At 39.1% G+C, this 26,508-nt stretch overlaps 1 protein-coding gene across 8 annotated transcripts in view; it reads right to left on the reverse strand.

Moving 5' to 3' along the window:
• Positions 1-26,508, reverse strand: part of celf6 (CUGBP Elav-like family member 6) — a 171,833-nt gene that overhangs the window by 142,620 nt on the left and 2,705 nt on the right. For all 8 annotated transcript variants that reach the window (XR_014277217.1, XR_014277218.1, XR_014277219.1 and 5 more), the window contains exon 2: positions 17,939-18,021. Coding sequence is in view for 3 of the 8 variants with exons in the window: in XM_082536061.1 (XP_082392187.1) it covers positions 17,939-18,021 (83 nt within the window). In the remaining 5 variants the exon portion in view is untranslated. The remainder of the gene's footprint in view (positions 1-17,938; positions 18,022-26,508) is intronic.

Here is a 26,508-nt window from a genome sequence, read left to right on the forward strand (position 1 = left end):
CATACAAACACAAACATCCACATACTATAGTCCAAGGATTAACTACACATACTGGATTGTTGTCAAAATTGCAGCCGTTGCAATAGAGAATTCGTGCTCAAATGCAAGTTGAAACAACAGGTACAAACACTAGGATGAAACTAGTTTTTGCCTTAAAAGTGGCATTGCTGCTAGAACATGATAAGCTTAGCTTCCCTTTTCTTTAATTTGATATTTCTAACTATAACTGTCTTCTATCCAGACAAAGTTATTACACAGCTGCTTTGTGACTTGACAATATTTTTAAAAATTATTTTAAGACTTTCACTTATTTTCTCAAAGAGGACTGAATAGATAAGGCAAAGGGGTGTTTTGTGACAAATGCTAATACTTCTCACATAAGCCCAGTGACAATGGGACAATTGTCACTGGTAATTACTAGATACAATGTTTAGCCTGTGCGCCATCATACTCAAGCATGTTGGGTGAGAAAGTATTTTGATATGTCAATAATGCTAAACACTGACGAGCTGTTGAAGGTGTACCTTGACTCTCACCCAGTGTCAGCTGGGATAGGCGCCAGCTCTCATGTGACCCTGAAATATACATGCATTAAACAATGATGACCTTTGCAAAAGTTGGCAATATATCTGACAGTAGTTGAGATATCCTAGTCTGGACCAAAGTGGGTTACTAATCTTAAAAGGAAACAAACGTAGAGAACAATACCTTCTTTTCATTCTTAGTAAGTCCAAAGTTATTAGTGGCAAATCTTTATCAGCACCACATTAAACTGCAACAAATGGTAAAAGATTCTATTCACCACCATCCCTGCTCTTGCCCTCAAGGATACCAGTTCTGAAATCCTGAAGAGAGCTGGCAGATCTACAATACAAGTAAAAAATGAGGCAAACAAAGAAAGAAACAAACAAATGGCTGCTTGCGTCTATATTCACTACCTCTCATTTTTGTAAGCTTCACTGTGCCATCACACCGGCCTTCAGGGCTCACGGCTTCCACAGTTGAGGCAGTCAGAGGTCAATAATGAATAAACATGTGTGGTCTGCAGCGTGGATACTGGGATAAATAGAGCGAGGGAGGAAGATGAATATTGAGTTAACGTGCTGAGCACGGTAGGGCTACATTCCCAGTTCCCAAGTCACAATGTCCTCTGCTGTTAGTCTCAGTCTGGCTTGTGAACATAAATATTTACATGGCTGTCACGATCAGGATTTATAGGCTATCTCTCTCCTCTCCCCGTAAGAAAATATAAAGTATACTCTATTCACTCTTTTCTTTCACAAAGGTAAGCTTCCTTTTGCACAATGGCAATGAAATTCCTGTTTGCTCTGGGATGTCTATGCAGCCCTGTGTTCACTGTATTGTCTACAGTGCATGAGGTGTGAATATTGTCTCATTATATTGACAGTTCTCGTCCTTGCCAGTTTCAATAACCAACATCCAGCAAAAGAAGTGCTGTAATATAAACAGCGGATATTTCCAACTGGTGGGGTGGTGAAGTCAGAGAAAGGGAACAAAAGCAATAAAACACAGACACTATACTTATTGTCTTTCTTTGTAATACTGGATGCAATAACAGCACTGCAGGCTAATCTGTCTGATATGCTTGATGCTTATTTGTGGAAGTTTCTCCATGCAAACTAAATGTTTGTTATCATTACTAGAAAATTCTCAGTTGTTGCAGCACCGATGCCAACACCCCTATTTTTTTATTTTTTATTTATTTTTTTATCAATGCTTCTTCTTCCTACTGATTCCATCTTTGGCTGCCAGTGCCAAATCTATTTTGTCATGTAACTCTTGTGATAGGTTGGCATGTAATTAACTCTTTGGCATATGCTGTGGGTTGTCATTTGCTAGGCAATAAATCTCTGCTCCTTACTGTAGGTGGGGAAGCCATTCAATACTGTGTGCTCAGCTTCAGCAAATATCTTTCTCTAACACCTAATCACCTCCCTTGTCCCCAACCTGTTTGGTCCAAGAGGCCTAATTGGCCTTCTCATATGGGAGCAAATGTTAACTAAATGTGTTTAGTTTTTATAAACACATTTAAAAGACTGCTGTAGCAAATGCAGCTTTCGGATAACTGACTACTGTTAATCTGATTGTGTATTTTGAAGCCTTGTTTTTCTTTTACTTATTCTCACAAGCTCTCAGTTATCCATTTCAGTCATTTCCTTTCAACCACTTTGCGAGTTATGAGGCTCATCTTTCCTGAAGATCACTGGTGTTCACCCAACTATTGCTTACATACAGTGTGTCTGCCAAAACCAGAAGTTAGATAACAAGTAAGAATGTGGTTGTCCCTGAGTGCACATGCGAAGTGAAGAAATGAGGGGTTCGGGGCAAGGTAGGGCTGGGCGAGTGGGATGGGGTGGGGTGGAGGGGACTGGGCGGGTGAGGTGATTATATGTGTGTGTTTTTAGAGATGGATGAACAGAGTAAAGATTGCACTCATCTGTCGTGGTACAGTGCTCCCATCAAGTCTAATGAGTGTGCCGGGGTGACCTCAGTCTCATAGGTTCACTGGCCTGATTAAACATCGTCTCAGACTCGGCTCAGGGGATGCTAGGCAGACCAGCGCCGTCTCTCCTCTTCTCGCTCCCCTTTCTTGCTACCCTCCGTCGTTCTAATGGCTCCTTCTGATCTAACCCCATTTATCTCTATCACCCCCCACCACCCTTCCCACCCACCCACATACATACACACCCTCACCGTCCATGTTACTCTAACAGTGATTCTACCTTTGTTTGACTGTCATCTCTCTTTATCAATATTTGTTCTCTCTGCATGGGTTCGTAGCTCATATGTCTGACAGCTGTAGGTTTTTACCGTGCATGCTACTTATGAACACCCTAATCCCAACCCTCACATTTACTTCAACTACCATCTTTCTATGTTTATTCAGAGCAAGTAAGCCATAATGAGGCTGAGGCTGAAGGATGATGATTAACTGCAACAGGATCTGGAACTGGCATAACTCATGATAAGACAGCTTTCTGTGGAGACTTTGATTTATTTGGCTGTAAGGTGAGGAATATCAGCCGTTTCTCTGAGCTAGAGGCCATGTGGGGTCACAAGTCGGAGACATGCGGTTAAGACGCAGCCAGCCAGTGCGTTTTAATCTTTTTCTCTTCACTTTGATCTCAGTAACTTCAGTCGAAGCCTGTTCAAATCATCACCAAGACATTTTAAAGGGTTGCAATTAGGGCCAAATAGCCTGCCATTTATCAAGCTCCTTTCATGTCCACCATTTTATTTTATGAAAGCAATCGATTGTCTCTGTGGCATGGAGGCGCAGCCCAACCTCTGTTTGTGCTCCTAGGTGAAAGCGATGAGCACTGCCAGGCCATTGCTCCAAGAGTGAGTGATAGAGGCGATGGAGTAATTTGGCTGGCTAGAACACCACGACCAACACCTTTTTCACATTAACAGCAGAGTAATCAGACAGCTTGGTGTGGTAAAAATATAGCAGCTAGTCAAAATGCCAGAGGCGCCAAGCATCTGTGTTTGTGCTTAGGGTGGGGCTCGATAGTTTGGAGGGGTGCTGAAGAAGAGCTGGAGAAAAACAGACAGAGGTCAACAGAAGGAGAGAGAGCGACAGAGAAAGTAATGGCATTACAGGGGCAAACAAAGCTTGAGAGCGTGTGGGTTGTGTGTTGTTTGTTTACAGTTTTGTGTCATTTACATCGGTGTTCGAGAGCATTGCTCAGCTCCTTTCCAGACAGACGGTGGGGGAAAGACATGTGGCTTAGGCTTAGACAAAGAAAGAGGGAGAGTGCCCACATACAGCAACACAAAGACAACCTAGATTTAGCAAAAGGTTACTCGGTACAATGTAAGCAACATTCATCAATATTGAAATGGTCAAATTATTAAATTAAACATATTATAATGATCAAATTGTATCGATTCCTGAAAGACTTTCTTGACAGAAGAAAATGCATTCTTACAGTGCACCGTAATACAACAGTCCTTGGATGCATATTTATTAGCAGTCCCTATTAAGGGATCGTTGAGAACAATGTTCACAACCAAAGCAAACTACAAAATTATCTTATATCCATATAGTGTGTTCTTCCATGCACACACACAAGCACACACTCACTAAGACATACAGAAGCAGAGCAGAGCTCCAACCGTGCAGGGCAGGAGAGGAGGCTGCAGGGCGCTGACCACATAATCATCTCCTAGAGAGTGATCATCAAGGCCTCCAACATCACTGCACAAATACACCAACGCTGGACCCCCTGGCATGAGCGAAGGAAGGAGGGGTGAAGACAAAGAGAGTTTACAGGAAAAAGGGAGGGAGAGAGAAAATAAAAAAAACAGGAGAAAGGCGGGGGAGAAAAGGAAATTAAAAAGTAGAAAGCAGAACAAGAAAGGAGAGATGGAGTCTTGTGTTTACGCAAGGAAAATAGGAGGCGAATAAACAGTTAAGGAGATAGAAGGAAACACGTAAAAGACAGAAATGTAAAAAAGAGAGTGAAAGACAAAAAGGCTGAAGAAAGAATAGCTAGACAGGGGAAATAGAGAAGAGAGATTTGACAAAATTTGCATTATGTGGGGTTAGGGACAAAGGAGGAAAAAAAATTGTGCAGGTTAAAAATTGCAGGGAAAGTCAAAGGTGCAGGACAGGTGTTTACAGCAGAGGAAAAAATGATAGAAAAGAAAATAGCAAGAGAGAGACATGAACAAAGACAGGGTGAGTAAAGAATTAGAGGTGAAAAAGGACTTTATTGACAGTTCAGAGAAAGAAGAAAAGAACAGGTCAAAAAGAGGTAAAAAGAAGCATGAAGAGAAAGCCAGACATAAGGGAGACACTGTATGTTTGCCACGCATGAATGTACAGCTGTGTTGCCCTGGAAACGGTTGCCGTTTGGATTATGAGCTGATTAGTTGCTCTCCTCTTTAAAGCCCCCAACAAGACTACCTCAACTCAGGAGGGTGCATGCATGCTACCTGGGACATGGTCTAGTGAACAATTGCGCGCGCACACACACACACACACACACACACATCCTCTTTCAGACACATATACATACAATAAACTCAGCCTTTACTCTTGGTTGCCCATTGTATTCACTGTAGCCAATACCTTTCCACGTCAACATCTCAATCTTTCACCCTCCGCTGGAGTCAGCCTCTCTGCCTCTCTGTCTCACTGTGTGTGACGTGGCAGGGTGCTAATCTTGGCCCTTATCTTTGCCTGCAGCTCTGCTCACATTCCCTTCTCCGCAAGCACCTTATCTACCATCACTGTCAATCAGAGCAGATCAGGCTACCTACAACTGAATCCGCTCAACCCCCCTCCTCACTTTGCCCCCACCAGCCAGTCTCCCTACACGTCCATTACCAACACTCACACCATGCATCCCCTGGCCTTGAGTATCTTACACACCACATACGCAAGCAAGTAGACATGCAAACTTGAAAAACGTCTTTTGTGTAAGTATCTCTGAGTGTAGCTTCTGGCAGCTGTCTTACACAATTACCAGCAATGATCTCTTCCTTTGTCAGAACGGGATTAGCAAATTTGACCATTAAACTCATTTGTACAAGCAAATTATCAGATATGTTCTTAAACATTCTCATAGCACTGATTGAAACTTCCCTATTGGGAAAGAAATGAAAAGTGCTACAGTAATTCAGTGAGAGCAATGCACTAAAGGGAAACCTTTGCAATTTGCAGTGTACATTATTATTATTGTCTCTTTTAGATATATGAATTGGAAGAATATTTTATATTTTAAGTATATTTGTTTTGTTTGTTTTATAGCAATGGCCCAGATGAGAATGAGAAAACTTTTAAATTCATTTTGTTTGTTCATGAAACATTTTTTTTTAAAAAGGAAGCAGGTTGAATAAATAAGTAGAATACATACTACTTTTGTCATAGGTGTGTAGTCATTGCATATGTACACAGTCAGTCAAATAAATATGCAAATTAACACATACACACACAAACACACTCCAGCCTATTGGCATAATAATACAGAGCCACTGACCCCTCTCCTGTGATCCCACTGGGAAACTCAGCCATCTAAATACTGCGCACACAGCTCACATTCACAGACCCGCTCACTAATCAGAAGCATTAATCCAGACTGTTGGCATTTTGGTTCACAATCCTCACTTTGAGGGCAACTGCACTGCAGGTACAACAAAAGGAGAAAAAAATAAAATAAAATCGCACAAATCCCTTTTGGGCAGGTTTAATATTTTTAGGTGAGGGCACTTTTATGTAGGGGCAGGTGTGCTGTGGCTCCCTAATGCTGAAGTAATTGTAGATAATGGAGTTTTAAGGACAGCTGCTGATGCAGGTTTAAGTAGGATTTGTGTAGAGATTTATGACGGAGTGAAAATAGGTGGACGGCTGGCAAAGTTGGAGAGGTGCAAGTGCAATGGAGTGACGGAGGAGGTGAGAAAGGAGACGTAGAGGTGAGCGGAGAGGGTTGTCTGCCTTAGCTTATCATAGTACAAGAGAGAGGAAAGTGAGTGAAAGAGAGAAAAAAATAATATGGTCCATATCTTCTTGTAGAAAAAGCTCTGGGACTAAGAGGGTAAGAAAAAAATTAACTCATCCATAGTATAGTGCAAAACGAGAGCCCGTCTGGCCTGGTGCTTCTTGAGAATAGAGGGTTATAGAGGGCACAAGCTGGATGACTAATTGGGGAGGATATGAAATGAGGCTTGACTCAATCTACACCCTTGAATCAACTCTGCCCTACAGTATGCATCAAATGGGCTCCCTAAGTGGTGCTTTTCCATTGATTATACCCTTTCAATGTTACGCTCCAACTCCTTGTTGGAGAAATTTGACAGAAAAAAAAGGGGGAGCGGGAATTGGGGGGGGGGCAGTTGAAATACCGGTCAATACTTAGCAGGGGCAAACTAGAAAAAATAGGAAAGCAGAAAGTGAGTAATACCATATAAACAGATAGCCATGAAAGCGATTCAAGAGAAAGAGAGGGAGAGGGCAAAGTGTGTAAAAAGTGTGCTTGGCTCACCGTAAACGCAGCGGTGCGTGGCACTTCGCCTGGCATAGCACTCACACTTTATGAGGTATGGAGAGGTCGTCTCCCTCGCCTCTCTACCCGTTTTAATGATACAGTTTAAATGGAAAAGCTGGAGCTTCAGTCAGCATCAAGGACTCCACTCCTTCTGGTCCACACACACACTAACCTGAATAGCATGCATAAAGATATGCTCACACACATGACCTGAGCACACACATAAGCTTAAATGGGTTTTTTTTTTAGTGTGAGCATGTGTTTATTGATATAAGTAATCTAATATCTCACCAAATATATTCTAAAGTCTATTAGTTGTAAAATAAGCAAAACCATAACCTAAACATTACTTTACACTAAAATAAAGAGACTTTAATGTGTACATGTAGTAGCTGTTGCATGTCTTCAAGTATTACCAGAAAATTATAATTCGTGGACATCTAATAATCAAAAGGGCAGATGTTTCCATACGAAGAATACAAAACTTTGTAGGACATTTACAAATTGACCATAAATCAATATTGCTCACTGTGTAACAAGCAAGCATGCTTGAACACACAGACACGCACTCTATATACCATACACATGCTCTATAGATGATCATAGGCTGTATCCAGAAGCCTTGGATGAGACAGGAGAGCGACAGCGATGAAGCTGGTAGGTGAAACTCGCTGTCAGAGCTGTGAAGTCTCCTCAGATCTGCCCCATGTGCCTGGCCACTGTACAGACAGAAGAGACGGTTTCTACCCACACCCTTCACCTATCACAGTAACCTCTCAGAGGAGAACATACTGCAGTAATGCAATATTGATTTGAAAATGTAGTGTGTGTGTGTGAGAGAGAGAGAGAGAGAGAGAGAGAGGAGAGAGAGAGGGTGTTGCAGCACAGGTGTCTTTGTATTTTGATGAGCTGTATGCTCACCAGCCTTGTGTAGTTTCTTGATAAGTGATGCATTGTTTGTGCACCTGTAGAGTGTGTGTGTCTGTGTGAGTCATAGGGAGGTGACTATGGGAGTCGTGTATTAATAAGAAAAAGGTGAGGTGTTAGCGTTGGTGCTATTTCTGACACCTCACAGAGTTTTCCCAGTTTTTCAGTGGCGGGGCTGACTGAATGGAAAAAAGCAGGAGCCTGCAAACCCTCATTTTACCTTGCACCTATATCCTTTTTTTCATTATCTTGCCTGGCTATGTAGTCTAGTCTGATGAGAAAATATTATATGAGTGGTACTTCCAGTTACAATTACACCAGAAACTTGCACAGTATGGGAATGCTATCAGGAGTAATTTTCATTTGCTGACTTCCAATTGTTGTTCTAATTGTTAGCAGATTTGCTAACTCTTTCATTTGAAGCAAATCTAGTTCATTCTCTAAAATAATTTACCACCATTGAAATTTAGCATTTATTTTACTGAGGATTTCTTTTTATTTTGCTTGTTTATTGTTATTCATGTACTTTACAATTTAAAAAAGCATTTTATCCCTAGTCATTATCACCGTTTCCACCAAAGTGGTTACTGAATCAAGGTAGCAAAAGAACAAAATCGTTACTTGTCCAGTCTACCTTCCATTACACAAAGCTCAAGTAGTGTGTATTTTTTATATATAAGATAGAGAACATAGGTATCATTAAATGGTAGAAGAGAAAAATTATATTACTCCCTTAAAACTGACTGAAAGCGTTTCTTGTCTTGTAAGAACTATTTTTGCAAAAAGGTTGGAGTCTTCCCTTCAGCTGAGACAAACACTCATACCTACAGCCAATTTAAAAATCACCAATTCACCTGACATATACTTCGGACTCTATGAAGTGAGCAGAGTTTCTGCATCAGAAGCACCCCAGGCACGGGGAGCAACATTCAAACATCCACAAAGAAACTGTGACCCACAGGTTGAACCCAGAATCTTGATGCACCATCCATCTGGATATTTCTACTGTTTTCAGGTTATTAAGCATAGTTGTAGAAATTATCTTTTTCTGGCTGTGGAGGAAAATTTTAATTTCAAACTAAAAGGGTGTGTCCTATCCTGGGTGTGTCTACAAGTTTGATACTATATGATACACATTCAGGTACAGATGTTACATTTAACAGCCTTCAAGCTGTATTATACACTGAATCTCACCAGCTCACCAGATTGTGTCAGAATTCAGATTGGACTTTTTATAGCTTCACTAGAATGTTATCACACAGAGAGTTGGAGCTATTTGTGATGAAATAAAAGAAACCGCTCCCCTGCAGTGATGCAAAAGCAATAATAATTTTAGGGGGAAAAAACACAAAGTGAAAGGACTTATGAGAAACGTGGCTTTCATGTTGAGAAACTATCCACAATAGAACCAGTGGTTTATGATAGTTTAGAGTTCCACTGACAAGAATACATGAAATACTTCCAAATATAACTCCCTTCATTCCCCCCTAAATAAGCCGAAATATCTCTACATAAATGCCTTTACTTCTAAGGTCTAAAATTCAGACGAGTTCTTGCCGAAAAGGAAATATAAGAACCCTCACATGCACATCAAACAGATACAGAGAAAGTATAGTACATGGACTGAATCACAGGGGCCCACAAATAGCAGTTATTCCCAGTGCAATAAAACAGGCAGACTAACTAATGGAACCACCCACACACCAAACATACTTTTTTATCACACACCACTTTCACAAATAAGCATACACGCGCGCACACACACACACACACACACACACACACAATCTTTTTTGTCCCAGCCCACTCATTGCTCGTTAGCTGCATCAGGGTGGTTGTTTTTGCATTGCTGCCGTGACACAGCCTGGCTGCAGCTCGCCGTATCTGCTGAGAGTGCACCACTAAAAATACTCCACTTAACAAACTCTACTGATTACAGTTTGACTTTCTAACTGTCTCCTTCTCTCTCTCCTGTCTTTAATCAGCATGTAAACAAGCACAAGGTCATTTTCTTTCTTAAACGAAATAGGGGAGATAAGAGGAGCGTGGCGTAGTTAATCCTTTGGACACGCTGATGGAGGAGTTTGTCCTGGTGATGGTCGGGTATTAATTATGCAAGAATGATTCTCTTCTAGTGGTTGTTCTCTCTCGTGATGACTCATCAGTTTATCTGTTTCGTCTTTTGCTTTATTTTATATGTTTATTTTCCATGTTCCTTGGCTGTCTTTCATCTGCTCCTCCAACAATTCCCTCCTGGAAATGTCAGTCGTTCAGTTCCCTAAGTCCTAAGGGCTGCTTCCAGATCGCCTATGTTTGAGTGTGTGTTTGTGTGTGCATGTGTGCGTGTGTCACTGTGTAAAGAGCCTTTTAAAATCAGTACAAGGCTTATACTTGTCCACGTGTGATTAACTGCAGTGTTTGATTACTCTGCCAGAGTGATTTGCTGAACTCAGCAACATCATGTTTTCTTTACCCCATGTTTTGTCTTTGAACAAATGCATGTAGATTGCCTGCCTGTTTTTGGCACATAAGGAGAAATTAAGGACAAGGCAGGATAACCAGGGAAAGCAAAGGAGAAAGGAAAGGATTTAAAGTAAAAGGCAGTCTGCTCCAACTCTAACTCCAAAAAGATTTTCAGCAAGATGAAACATCACGTTGTCTGAAACGAGAGTGAAATCTCTCGATGAACTTCTCAAACTAAAAACACGAGTTAATTAACTTTATCCACAGAATTTCTATTGACTTTTCAGTAAAATACATAAATAAAGAATCAGGCTCACATATTAATTTTTAGTTTGTTTTTGATTTCTTTCTTTCTAGCTGTTATTGCCAAACAGTCCGATCTTGATGCAACACAAACTTTGATGTTTAATTGGTTTAGAAGATGTCATATTCTAGCTTGCAGCTTAAGTAAGAGGCAGCGATCCAGTCTAAGTAAAAGACTAAAAGCATCATTTTTTGAGGTATGACAGCACCCAGGCCTCATTTCCATCCTTCTCCGCTATTTGTCAGACTTCTCCTCTTCCCCAGTGAAGCAGCAATGTTAACAATGCTGTCCCCACATTTACCAGTTCTGCCTCATTACAGCTAAAGAAGCGGATAAATTAGTGCAGGAGAGCATGCACGGCCGAGTCCAACTCCACCTGTCAGAGAGATAAAGATAGTGAATGTGTCGAAATGGAGGAAGGGTGTGAAAAAACTGCTCAGCCTTCAGCACGTATTAAAACAAAATCTTCCCATTAAGGAAGACTCATCGCTCCAGAACCATTACCTGAGGTCTATGATTCAGTATTTTAGAAACTATATAGGGGAATCATATTTATGTCAATCATAGATTTCTATTACTAGACCTGTAATTTTCAGTCTGTCTATAGACAGTATAACATGAGTTCTATAACCTGTTTAATTTTAATCTACTGTTTTAGTATATGCATTTGTTAATAATGCATTTATCTCATGGATAATCGTGTTTCCACTCTGATTTAGAAGACTAGAATTATATTTCACAAATCTTGCTTTATTTTGGAGGAAACTTGTGAACTGCTTTCTTTCTGCTACTTTATACATAGACTCCTCTCTTGTTGCAAGAAGAACAAGAAGTTGCATTTTTTTCCAAGCTGAACAACCTGCGCCCTGACCTGTACTGCAATATACTGCGTGTTCAAGATCAAAAGGACAAATGGAGCTGGTTGTCGCCATCCTCTGAACACCAAACTCTCCTGCCCTGCAGCTTTTAAAAATCACTATCTCTCCTGCTCATCTGTCCAGTGCCTCTGGCTTACCATCTTTATGGGCTGGTTAAGGGCGCTTTTACAATCAACTATGTTTGTGCCCTGTCCACATTTGCCTGTAAAATAGCCAGGCATTCCACAATGTCCACCCGCTTGCCTGCCAGGATTAACATTTTGCACTCTCCAAGGTTGAAAATCCCATCAGATGAAACCAAATTAATTTTGCACAATATTCAGGGCCACCGGCCACATAATAGGTGACAATACCAAGTGCATCCCTCGATTGTGATTCTATTCACTCCCTAATCAGCAGGATGGCTGCGTATGGTGCAGCAGCGTAGTAAATGCTTTCATCCCAGGGGGATAAGAAAAACAATGGCCCTTTTTAATTTCTTTTCTAAAGCGGGCAGCAGAAAGAAAATGATATAGACGTAATTGATGATGAGGAGAGTAAGGGGAGCCTTAGCAGAAGACTCACGTCCAGTGGCCAGGCCTTTTTTTTTTATTTTGTGCTTTATAATGGTAACTGCTCAGGGGCACTGGAGGTTGACAAATCTGGCACAGAGGACAAATTGATCGGCAACAGAACACAATTTGTCCCATTAAAAGAATGGGTAAAGCCCTGTGTGGCCTGAGTAATTAGTTTAAACTGTAACATTTCAGTCCAGGAGTGGACCTGTTGGAAAGGGGCTCAGCGCGTCTGCTGATAAGACACTTTAACACTCCAAATATACACGCAACACACTACTGGAATATTCCTCATAAATCCATTACTACTGAATAATTTTTTGTTTTGTTTTCATAAATGACAATATGAGTATCCACATATGTGCATAACTTGTGTCTCTTGCTAAATTTCCTACTAACTTTCCAGTAAAAAGAAAAAAAAAAAGTAGTAATAACAAAATTACAGGAAACGCATCTCTTTTTTTTCTTATGTTCAAACTCACTGCCCATGTAAGGTATGTGTGATTTTGTTAGGATGAAAAAAAATCCAGTTGCTCATTCTCAGCATGCACTGAGACTCAGACAGAGACATACGGCTAGTGTATGGTGGGCACGTCTGTGGTGTGACGTGGGGAGAGAGTGTGTCAAAAACACGGATGCGCTGATCCATGGCCCCATGGCGGTGTGCTTAGTGACACATAATACTGGTATTGCACAATCTGCTCCTGACCCATTTTTGTGTGACACATAACTTTTCATGCATAGAAGGAGAAAGAAATACAAGAAAATCAAGGATCTTTCTATCCACTTTGGCGGAAGTTGATACCTCAAAGCTTACCCTTTCATATTTGAAGTGAAACACTTCTGAATGAGTTTGTAACTGTTTTCATATCTTCTCCACTGTTGTGCTTGGTTGCCTTGTCAATACAGGAGGCTGATGCTGCTGGTACTTTCACTCAGAAACCAAGAAATGAGGATTCTTCAGCTGAAAATTGTAAGCAAATAACAAGTGCTATGTAGGGGTCCGACCCCACCGTCCCATAGTTAATACATATATATTCTACAAGTTCACATTGTTACGACTGTTGTTGTAATTATAATATGTAAATTTGAGTGTGCAGGTGCTCCTCCGTGATTGGTGCATCCAGGGTGGATGGATCGTACTGACTGACTAACGACCGGGAGGCAGCGCATAAGAAGACACAGTCAGGGACTGCCAGGTCATTCATCCTCGGCCCAACCCAACCAGCAGACCGTGTGTTTCACTATGTTGGTTTAATGTAGGAGCATGTAGGGGTGGTCCGCCGTTTTGTTTGATTAGTTTCCTCCTGTTTTTGTTAGGTAGGGAGGAAAGTAATTGTCGTTTGGTTTAGTTCTTTTGACTAGGTAAGTTGTATTTACTCCTGAGATAGGCTACTTTTTGTTTGTTGTTTTGGCCTTGGGTTCACCCCGAAGTTATAATTCGCTCCCTTCCTTTGTTTAAATTCACTCATTGTAAATAATTCCCTGTCACAAAGTATTCATTGTGTGACGTGCTGCTTGGGGTTGGACGGGGATGGATGACCCTTTATGTTGTGGTCTGGCCGCGCCTAGACGGGCCATAACAACATACAGTAAAGGGAAAACAGTAGTGAGTGTGATAGGAAAATGAATGGTGAAATGAACAAGAAACAGAGATATTTTTTTGCCTAGAAGTTTTTAATTGGCATTTGGGCTTCAGTCGCACCCAATTAGCAGGCTTGTTACATGTGAACACTAAGAGCTAATTGGCCTTATAGGTGAAAGGAGCACTGCCCTAAAAGGAGAGCACAAGGCTCACTTGAAAATTCATAGTTCCAGTAGGACTATGTTGGAAGGCTATTTGGCAAAAAGTTGTAAATAACACTCTGCTCCTGCAAGTATTATTTATACTTCCTTGCAGCCTTTATTGCCAGATGCATAACAAAGACAGAATCATGGCCGCTATAAGCTTTATGGGCAATCAGAGAAAAGTATTTGGTCATCAGCATTTTTTTCTGTAATCAACAATTCACCTGTCAACAAAAATTGCATTGATTTAAAAAAAAAAAAAAAAGAAAGTCTTGAACTATATTTTAACAGTGTAGAAATCTTCTAGGAGTCAATCAGATCTGAAGGGAAATATCCCAAATGTTGTTACCCTATTAAATGGCCGTTCTCAGTTGCATTAACTTCAATAGATATGACTAAGAGAAAGATGTCCAAATTACAAAGATGACCACTGGCCTTCTTTGTATAACTGCATGTAAAATTTACACAGGCATTGCCTACCCAAAGCCTCTAAAAGACTCACTAATAATCTGTTGTCCTAACTTACTGCCTCAAGTAGACGTGAAGAGAAAGGTTCTGTGTGACAAATTAAACTTAAACTGCTATCTTTTCCAAAGACTAACCAGACGATTTTGGTGACCAAACAAACCAAAGAAATAAAAACTGCAAAGCACTACAATTTGGCATCACCACCATAAGGTAATAACAGCCTGTTGAGACTGATGGTGGTGTAGGTGATCTCGTATAATTCATTGGCATAATAACAACTGATAACAAAGAATTAATGGGATAATAACACTGGACTTATGTAAACATAATCATTCACAGGAATAGCCTAACCGGTCTACATTCAGTACTATCCTGCCTTATACTGAGGAATATGCCGCATGTAAGTGCAAATACAACAGCACAATGAGCTCACCAAGGGCAAGAGACTCAATCTCTGATTACATTTACTATACAAACTGTAACAGCAGGATCTGTTGCACAGGACATCAAGAGCTCATTATGCTCTTTACATGCAATTAATCAAACAATATAAACAAAGATCCCTTTAGCCATAGATGACAGAGCCCGATTCCCCAGTGGCAACTGATGTACAGTGAACACTACAAAACTTTTTTTTTTGAAAAATGTAAAAGTCATCGTTAATCTTAATGTGATAGTGGTGATACTATGCAATATAATCTGTTCCTCCTGCCTGTTCACACTGTTACCTATAATCTTCTCGTGCTGAAAAATGCAAAGAATGTAGTGGCATGAAAATATCTGGACTTTTCTTGTAAAATAAAAGAAATATGTTGTGTGGTAAGATAACAGCGCATTTAGGACAAGTATGCATTTTGTTATCTTTGTAAATATCCATTACCCCTTTAAATTAATAAATGGGCTTTTAAGTTTACAACACGTGTTGGGAAAGCCAGCCAAGTCTATAGCGTCCACTGCAGCAATCGGCTATAATAAAACAGTTATTGATAATATTTACTCAGTCTTCTTCATGAATTATGCCTGCGACATTACCTAGTCAATGTTGTCTTTCTGTTTTCTTTTTCTTTCAGCTAATCATCCTTGAGCAAATCATAATGTAGCCAATAAAAGCAATAAAAGGAGAACTCAAGGACTCATTAAGAACTGGGAAGCTCTTGTGACCTGTGCGCTCTGTTCACTTGGGACTGTTCACAGGTTCACAGATGCAGATGCCTAAAAGATTCAAATTATGCTCACAATGTTCTGGCTTCATTTTTTAATATTGTTTTTTAGTTTGCTTGCTGATTTTGTCATTTGTGTGTTTTTCTAATCATGCAGAATTTTACAGAGAAGTATATTCACTTTTAGATCTAAATAAGGAAGCCAACCAAAGACTTGGCAATGCAGACTATACACTGCAAACTATACACATCTATAAAAATAGATTAACATAATTCATTAGGTTCATGGCTGTCAGGTCACATTTCAAAATAACAATGCAGTGGTTCCTCTTGCAAGTGTCATTTAACTAAATTATAAGCTTCAATATCTATACTATTTGTCCCATATCCATCCCTGTGAGATAGAGAGTAAATTGACTGGTTCTTATATAGTGCTTTTCTACTCTATTAGAGCACTCAAAGTGCTTTACAACTACAACAGCCATTCACCCATTCGCCCAAGCACTATTAATATAACATCCACAGTCACATTCTAATGGATTCGGGGTAACTCAGGGTTCAGTATTTTACTCAAAGACACTTTAACATGACATGCTGAGTAGTCTATCAAGCCTCCGATCAGCAGATGACCCTGAGTCACAGCTACCTTTTTTAAGCCACATGTCTCATATAAACAAATTTACATTTGGTTACCTGACAGTAACATAGCCACTGCTGAAATGAGCAATCATGGCTGTAGCACTGTGGTGAGACGCCACTAAAATGGCAGCATTATACAACTGGGCATCTCAAACCATCAGGCCATGACAGTGACAATGAGGCTTGTCCAGAAGTGTCACCTCTCCCAGCCTCTGTCTGTCTTTGTTTCTCTTGCATTATTATTTCCACCATTGTCTCTTTCCCTATATCTCTCTCACTTTATGTGTCTCATACACACATGGGCACACACACACACATGCACAGAGAGAGAGAGGCAAAGACAGGGAGAAAGAGAGCGAGAGAGAGGAAAAGACAGAACGTCTTTATTAGTCCTCTGTATGCAGTCTGTGCTCAGCCTGAGATTGCAGGACTGACCCCTCACTGTGAGCTGCACAGGGGAAATGTTTACTCAAACCCCAAAGAACATGCCATTAACCTCTTTCTAGATAGAAGACAAACAATAATGTCCCTCCATGAGGGCAATAAAGACAGAACACCTATCCAGGACCATCATGACAATCATCTCATTATGAAGCTGCGGGAGGTGGTAAGGAGCCAGGGAGCCCGGTCTCCCAGGGATACTTTCTCTACAGTATACCAGTGTGTCTAACATTCAGTAAGGTATTTATGATATGCAGTCAAGCGCAAACAAATTGTTAACCCAACAGAGTTAAACCATTGCAAGCCTGACCCAAATGCTACAACTACTGCTTCCCCCCAACTTGATAAACCATTCATTTTGCTTACTTTCTTCCACCTTTCCTTATTGTGTCATCTCCTATAGTGTCTCTTTACCTCTTTTTCTCCCTAGAGATTGAGACGACAATCCTTGGGCTCTGATTAAAGCCCCAACCTGGGAGGACATTTTAGTGTTGAAAGTAAATGAGGGGGGGGGGGAGTCTTCTTCTTAGGAACACGCAAGCATAATTCAGTCACACCTTGATATGTGTGAGTCAAAGTCCCCTTGCACGCATCAAATAAAGAAAGACACCACAAGCTCACACTCATCCCAGATTGAGGGTCTCCTCCTGGGTAGGCTTAAGAGCCCACTACTGGGTACTGTTTACCTGTGTCGTTTGAAGAGCCCATTATTTTAATTGAAAAAGTTACCTGCCCGCCAAAGGCAAACAGTGAAAAAAAAATGTGAGGAGAGTTAAAACAAAAACACCAGATGGTGATATACATGATAAAAATGATTGTTTATACTTACTGTTTGATTATATGTGATAATGAGAGTGGGATTCCTCAAGGCAATTATTGTCTGTGGCAGCCATATTGTGAGAGGACAAGAGAAGGACGGCACGGGCTGGTATGAGGAAGCGCTTATCAAATATCTCCGGCGGGGTGATTAGTGTAATAAGACACTGCAAGGTGAGATAGGCCACTCACACTCTTTTAGTATGTCTGTGCAAGTTTGCGTGTGTAATTAAGCGAAAAAGAATGGGTGTTAGAATGAGCAAGAAACAGAGCCTAAGAGGGAGTCTGAGAAAGTATGAGCGACTCCCTTCATCTGTTTTCCATATCTGCGTGTGTCTCTGTGTCTTAATGTATACCCTGTCCCCATGTGCCTTACTCTGGTGGTGTGTGTGTGTGATATAATTCCTATGTTAATGCAGGTTCCCATGCCAGGCTGGCTGCCCCAAGGGCTATAGCCTATGACAGAGGGCAGATTGGGGGCACTTACCCCTGGCAGAGTCTTCTGTTCATGGAGGGCGCTCTGGGCCTTCAGTGCTGACTCTCTGGCACAGTATGTTAGAAAGGCACATCCTGCAGTATCAGGAGACAGGAGAAAGAAAAGCTTATTACACACCACTGTTAATGTTTAATGAAAGGAAGGGGGGAATTACAGTAACAGAGAGTTTTCAGATTTAAAGTGCACATGTAATTGCAAGTTATGTTTTTTATTGTACTTAACTGTCTTGAGAGATCAAAACACAAACTAAAAGCTAAAATCATATGTCATTGTGGTGATTTAAACTTTTTGTGCATGTCAAACATTTGATTATATTGCTATATATTACATTAAATAATATTCAAATATGATTAAATGCATAAACTACAAAAGAAATCCATCTCATTCATCACTTAAAACACCCTAGAAGAGATTGGTAACACATTTGTCTGTAGAGACCCAGTTTCATTCTTTTGCTCTTTTACAAATGTGCTGGTTCAGTACCCAACCAGTAACAGCTTCCAGAGTGTGAGGGTTCAACTGAAAATAACATAGTGACCAGGTTATATCACCGACTTTGTCACTCTCTTTTCTCTCTTTGTCTGTGATATGGATGAACCAAAGCTGGAGTTTGATGAGTTTGTTTCACTAAGGGTGGAGTTGAGGTAGACACACAAGTACAGCAGAGAGCCAAGAGAGGACAAAATTGAGCGAGCACTTCAGCTGTATGCAAACAAAATCTGGAGAGTCACCTTTCCTTGATTCTCTTCTTTGTTCTTGTGAATACTTTTCAAAGTTTTCACTGTTGACTTTACAAATAGGAATGACAATTGTTTCATAGTACAGTACACCTCTGAAAGGAGAACACTTGACTTGTATAAAGTCATTCAAGGTGAGCAGAAAAAATGCTTTGCATACAAAAGTGAACAGAGATTTGTTACAAAATGTAACTTAAATACAGATCAGCTTTTAATTGGATAACTCAACTGTAGTCGCGTTGTGAACAGGTGACACCAGCGTAGCGCCTAAGTTTCAGTGTGTAAATGTTACAAATAATTTAAAAATTCGCAGGAGTAGTTTCATTGAATATATGGCAAAAATATGACACCTAATATAAGACTTACCGTGTTATTATATTAAAATAGAATTCATATATCCTGACAGTTAAAATGTAGCACTCTAAATTAAGCAGTTCTATATCCTTGGACTCATTAAATGCTGAGAAGATTAAAACTTTACTTTTTTATGTGACAACCCCTTTAGATTAGATTTAGTGAACTTATGTCATCAATGTTTATGTCAATAGAATGTCTGCCACGTGGCTTGTGTTTTTTAGTGTTTTCATCTAATTCATCCATTATTGCCCCATTTTAATTATGACAAAGTACACAGGACTAAGCAAAACAAAACGGCAACATTGTTAATGTGCATGTGTAATGTGCAAAGTAAAAAAACCCCATTTACTATTAGAAAGCATATGTAATGCTTTCTAATAGTAAATGACCACTTTCATAGCTACTGAAGCCCACAACAGAGTCCGTACATTTAAGGTGACAAGTGATTATAAAACTCTGACAATGAGCTGGAACTGTAACACATATTTGTGGATACTTTTGAGTCAGAAAATTCAGGAAAACAGAATATAAATAAATAGTAACTAGTAAGTAAGTCTCCTAAAAAATGTGACAGCTTTCATTAAAGGGTAAGTTGTTGCTCTGTTACGCGCTTGGCAGAGCTGACAATGGGTGACCCCCGTTCAGAAGAGGTTTTGCACTGTGCAGCATAATTTCTCATTACTACATGTCACACCTACTGCCAAGGATCCCCATGGGAGAAGACACACACATACACTCACACACACACCTACACATACAGATGATACCCGGCATGCCTAGCACCCATCATCCCCAAAAGCCAGAAACACACTCTGGCACCCAGCCAAGAGAGCTCCCTTTCACGACAACCTTCACCCACCTCCACAACTAGGTGGTTACTCAAGAGGAAAAATCACCTAAACGACACTGATGAAACAGCATGCCACACAGCAAAGCAGAAAAGTTTGGGAGCCTGGGGAAACACTCTTCATCCTTTATGGCATTACAAAACTGTGGAACATGAGTTGAGGACTCCTGGGGGGAACGTCCTGGCAAAGGCTTATGGGACTTGCAGGCTCGTGCTGATATTCTTCTATCGGTGCCATGCCATCTTTGACGTAGTTTTTAGTGCACATTTTTTCAGGAGAATGGCATAATTTTTATCTTGATGTTATATCCCCACAAATCAGTGAATCAGTGATGCAGCTGTAAAAATCTATAACTAAGGTCTTTTAATGTCAACATTTTAACAGACATTTAATTTACTTATTGTTTAGCTTTGTGTGAAATAGCTTAACTCCACACTTCAGCATATGTTAATAACTAAGTAAATGTATACACGTGTTGTTATTAAATGCAATTTAATAGAAATGACTTTGTTATACTTTGGTTCCCAAAAAGTTCCCAAAAAGCTGATTCTGTTCATCTGGAAGTAGCGTTTTTAGTGGGAGGAACATTTTTGTCACTCATCCAAGTGGCTTCTTCAGTTTTGTACTTTGGTTGGTTTTTGTTATAAGATAGTATAGAAATCATTACAGTTTCTGGAAAATGTTTTTGGTTTACGTCACAACATTTATTTTGCAAAATATCTCTATAACACAGCATTGTTCTCTTCATGTCTTTATTATCTTTTATAATGATTATAATAAATTCATATATTAATTAAGGTGCAATATCAGAATGCTAACACTGATTACATTAATATTAAATGTCTACACGTTAATGTATCAGTGCATTAATATTGATCATATATTATTGAGTATCATTTGAGGCTTTCCCGCAGTATTAATACTTAATAAATATTACATAATATATATGGAAAAATAATGCATTTAAATCTAAATAACAATCATATTAATGCTATTGTTTAAGTAATTGTGTACTTATATTATATTGTTGTTGCTTTACTGAAATAAAATTTAAAATGTGGAACTTTACTAGTACACCTGTAGTAATTAGGGGTGCAACAATACACAAAATTCACGGTTCGGTTCGATACTTTGGTGTCACGGTTCAATATTTTTTCGATACAAAAAAATGTTCATGCCTTTTTAATTTTTCATTTATTAAAATTATAAATATATATTTTAACTCAAAAGTACAGTTTTTAAATTTAATGTTGCTGAAACAACAAAATAAAAAAAATAAATCTATCTGATTGAGAAATCACTCAAAGAGAGTTTATTACAGAGAAATGGCTCTTTCCAAAATAAAAGCTATACTATACGCTTTTTCTGGGGTATACTCTCAGCAGCATATTAAACATATCAGGTCCCCATAAGGAGAATCATGTGCTAACGGATGTCTAAATGACTCAGGTAAAGTTTGTCGCATGCGTGCTTGTTGTTTTTGTCTGCTTCCACTTGTCTTTGCACTAGGATGATGTCAGCGTGAATGTGCAGTCATATTCGTTGTGTTCCCACTAGTGCTGTCAGCGTAAATCTCGTTAAAATGACATTAACGCCATAACGCGGCAAATCTCCGATGGCCCCGTGCTTGGGGCTGGACAGCGTCAACACAAGCTAACTGCGCTAACGCACTAGTTCCCACAAATTGAGCATTGCGTTGCACATCCGACACACTGTTTTACTTTTGTCCATGATGCGCTTACCTTCAGGGTCATACTTCACATGAAAACCAAGATAGTTCCAAACGCCATATCTGAATTAGGGTGGGGGAGGTTCAATTTTGGGTTGCGTTGAGGCATTTGCCATGTTGCAACGAGCTTAGCTTCTGTCTTGCTAGCTTGCGCTGCGCTCAGTGGATCTGCACTCCACAGTGCAGCCTAGGCGGAATAGTCGAACGCAGATCCACTGAGCGCTCAACACAGACAGCATTGTCAGAAGAAAAGTTGATAAAATAAATAAAAAATGTTGTATTGTTCGATACATATGCGTACCGAACCGAAACCACTGTATCGAACGGTTGCACCCTAGTAGTAATGCTACTTTGTCATGCAGGTACCCTTAGAAAAAAATGCATTTGATACTGTTAGTTTAAATAACATATTAAAGTGGGCTTCTTATGCAGTGTAGCCTTTAATATCCATTCAAAATATGTATCTGTCTCAGATTTCTGACAGCTGTTGAATATCTGCAAGACTTTGGGAAAGCTTTATACCCAACAATGTTGGCTCAGGGAACATCTGTAGCCCAAAGGATTCAGTGAGTGGGAAATCCAGTTGTGGAACAGATGAGCATTCTGCTTGGAGAACATGAATGACGGAGAGGAGGTAACAATGATCCAACAGCTGGTAGCAGGTTAGGCCTGTCATCTTAAAAATCTAAAGTAGGTAATTGGCATAGGATTACATATAATCGTTGGTATTATATTCAATGATGTAAAATGACTTGAAAAACAAACGACTTTTACTGAATATGCAGCAGAAGGTGCAAATTTATTACATATATACAAAATATTACAAAAAAACATCACATTTACACCAAATGAATACATGTTGTTTTGAATTATGTAAGAAAACAGAGCAAGGTTTAAGGATTTGGCAGTAATGTATACTACATGTTATTAAAAAACAGATAAAGCACAATTGCTCTGTGCATCATGTTGGGTTTTTTTTTGTTGTCATGTTTAAGATGTTTCTGTTTTATCAAGTACATCCACTAACATTTAAATTAACACATTAGAAGTTTGACTTAACTAAATAATGACTAGCAATTAGGAAAATGCAGTAACTTACTGGGATTTAATGTGAAAAAGAAGATGAGAACATGTACAATGTTCAAAGATTAAGGGTAAGCACTGGCGATGGTTCAGCAAAAGAACTTGTGACTTTCTGTGATGAGCAGGTTAAGTGGGGTGAAAATAATAGTTGGGTAATCAAACACAATTTACCACACTACATTTTCAGTTAGGGACAAAAGTTCAACCGATTGTATTTAAGGCAAATGGAAAAGTAAACCCTGAAAAGTGGTTCAAAGAGAAAGCAGAGAATATGAAATGAGTCTTTTCTTTTGCAAGGCACATTGTGGGTAATTACTTAAAGAACTTTTCCCCCTGTAATGCTTTTTTCTAACAATTTGTTTTAAAATGGAAATTAGTATGTGTGAACAACTGCATGCATTGAGGCATAAGAGTGAATTGTGATTTTTTTTTAAGGCATCAGGCACCTGTAATTGAAATAACTCCAGAACAAATTTGTATAAATTTTCAATTCATTAGCTGTGAATTTATGAATCATCAGCAATTTGCTCCTCACATATGTCTCATCCAGCAATAATCATTAAACTGGAAAAAGAATGCAAATTAATTCCCAACAAGATCTCGGTGCAAAGAAATAAAATAAAATAATATAGTGAAACAACTGAATCCTGCCGAATGTGACAGCCTGACCCTCTGGTGAGTACTGAGACAAAGATGATGTGAGGATTCATCCACTTCCTGCGTCTGTGTTAAACATACTGTTACCTGGAGAGCATTTTTCCATCTTTCCGTTGTTCCATCCATCTACATTCAGAGCTGGCTCTTCAGAGCCGTTAGCTGTCTGGTTCACACACAGCCCCTTTTCTAATGATCAAAGAGGTCATCTGTAGACTTAAGCTTTACCTGTCACTCAGCTTACACAAACTGTCTATCACTGTCCAACACTTGCTCTACAACACTCCTACTGTAGATAAAATCCCATACGTGTATGGCTCTGTAGCTCAGTGGCCATTACTAGAAGTCTGAAGGACTTAATTGACACAAAGCCACCAATCTGTCTCTGAGCTGAAAAGGATTTCTTGAACTCCAGGAGTATTGTGCAATTAGATATTACTGCCCCACTGTAGTTTACTTTTGGTTATTTCAACGCCTAAAAAGCTTTTTTATGTCAATTTGGCAGGCTATTTATAGCCAATTTCACTGCATGGACCTACCGAGGAGAGGAAAATGGATGAGGATATTTAACAACTCTTTGTATCTCTTCTTCCTGGCTGTGTGGTGCACCTCAGAGTCTCTCCTCTCAGCATCAGAGACGGATTGATAAATAACGCTACTCAAGCAAAAGATTTGCCCCCCACTAACATTCAGCATGTCTGAACAATGCATGCATTCTGGCACTGACACTAAGTATTATGGTAATGTAGTGCTCAGCGAAATGATGGATGTTAAACAGCACGACCTGGCTGCACTACACACTGGCGATCACCATGCCCGCAAATAGTGTCAAGTCATCCCACGCACTGTATACAGCTCCCTGACGACACACAAACTATCAAATCGGCATTAAAGGCAACAGTCTCTAGCAGCTATAAGGCTGGATATAATTATCTGTTAAGAGATGAAAAAAAAATGTTCTCTGAACAGACTAACCATTCGGTTACACTCCTCTACCCAACTGTACAGGAAATCACAAAACAGAAAATTACCAGGATATTTAAGTCCCTGGAGATGCCCTAAACGCTCAAAGTAAGAAAGCACATAACATCTGTTCAAATTGTTGCAGTGCAATCCACATGAATTAGTCATGAGCTAATCTGACATATTTTGATCAGTTCTTAAATCCATAATTATGGTGCAATTTTTTTGTCATAGGCCTCGAGCTGTGAAAAAAGGCAGTGCTGCAAATCATCCATTAGGCATGTTTTACTGATTGACGCCAACAGTTATATGCATCATATATCTGTAACAAGTCAAATCTTTCTCACCCACGAATTAGACATGAAGAGGAATTTCAAACTAAAAGTCAAATTAAATGTATTGCATATTGCAAAAATAATAATAATGTTTTCAGGTATCATGGAGGCAGAGTTTTTATAACATCCTCTGGTTCTCTGATACCGTGCTGTGAAAAATGTTTATGTTGTGGGGAAAAAAGAAAGTTGATTGAATTTCTGATGATGTTACAATATTGAGAGCCTTCCAGGCCTCTGACATAAAAGACTGCCAATATACATTGGCATGTTGTGCATTGTTGTGAACGAAGCCTGTAAGCTGCTTTATAAACCCCTGTGTAATATGCACGCAGCTGCCTTATTAGGCACAAGTAGGTGTTGCTTCAGCTTTATAATACTTCTTGCACTTTAAGTTTGTTGTTGTTAAACTGTATTTAATTCAATAAAAAAGGTGTTTGTTTGTTTTGTTTTAATTTAGCTTAGCTGCACAGATTGAAACAGGGTCAAAATAATATCAACATGTCTCCACATTAAATAAATAAAGGAATTGTTGAATTATTAAATTAAATGCAATGCCCCAACTGCAGTCTTCAAAATGAACACAAAAAAATTTAATATTGAAACTGTTGCATGAGTATTGTATTATGTCACATTAGCCTAAGCTCAATGTTCTCTAAAGTGGTAACTGAGTGCATATACTGTGCACTAAAGATTACAGCAAAATATTATATTGTATAGAGCCAAGTAAATGACTCAAGCTACAGCGTTGACAATGGTTACACAGCAACAACACTTATCTATATTGATTAATACCATTTATATCAGCAGACAATCAACAGGCATAAATAAAACTATCTATTGTGGACTGTAGTAGATAAAGATTACCTCAGGGATTTCTACTGGACAGCAGTGAGTCTGGGATTCATGTGAGTCTAACATCTACCAATTATTTCTCAAATGACATCCCAGATGAGTCCATACTTGTAAAACTTACATACTAGACGTATTTTGGCCAGTCAGTGTTTTGGACAAATACGTTATATTACAGAATTTGCACTGCTAGACCACCAAACTGCATTGCACTGTTTAGAGACCTTCATTATTAAACCTGCATTTATTTATTTAGTTACTTATTTATCCGACACTGTCAGCAGTGAAAAACAAACCTGCAGGATAAGACATATTATTTGACTTTAAGTTGATTTGAGACTCTTGGTATCACTTGATAACAGTTTTGTTGGTTTGTTTGTTTTGTTTTGTTCATAGATCTATCCAGCAGACTAAGAGCGTTAGCTTTCATTTGATCTTATTTTTCTCTGAGCCTGATAAATGGGAACTTATTTGCCTTGCATTTTCAAAATGATTCTACTTTTAAAAAAAAACTTAAAAAAACAAACAAACTGCCCACTTCAGCCAAAATCAACATGAGGACAACAGCAACAGTGAAGCAAAACAGTAAATTTGAAACCGCCCCAAAAATAAAAGAGTCAATCCTAAAATCTTTTACAGGGATCCACAGAGCTGTAGAATAAGGTGATTATTTTTTGTGCATGTATTACTCCTTGCATGACTCCTAACTTGTTTTAAATGTTTTAAATACAGAAAAGATCAACTAGACATACTGTACAACAGTACATATAAAATATATAATAACAATGTGATGGTGTTTGGATCAATCGCATGTCACCTTTTATTTTGGCAGGTAAAAAATGGAATAATTGCAGTAAAACTGTTTTTCTTTCTTTCTATAATTTTAATTTCAAATTCTTTTTTTGTTGTTGTTGTTGTTTTGTTTGTTTTTTTTACCTATTTTTTTATTTGATACATAACAATTAATTTATAATTCAATTCATTTAAAACATGGAACTTAATTAAT

This window comes from Aulonocara stuartgranti, assembly GCF_965226115.1.
Source record: "Aulonocara stuartgranti genome assembly, chromosome: 1".
NCBI lineage: Eukaryota > Metazoa > Chordata > Actinopteri > Cichliformes > Cichlidae > Aulonocara > Aulonocara stuartgranti.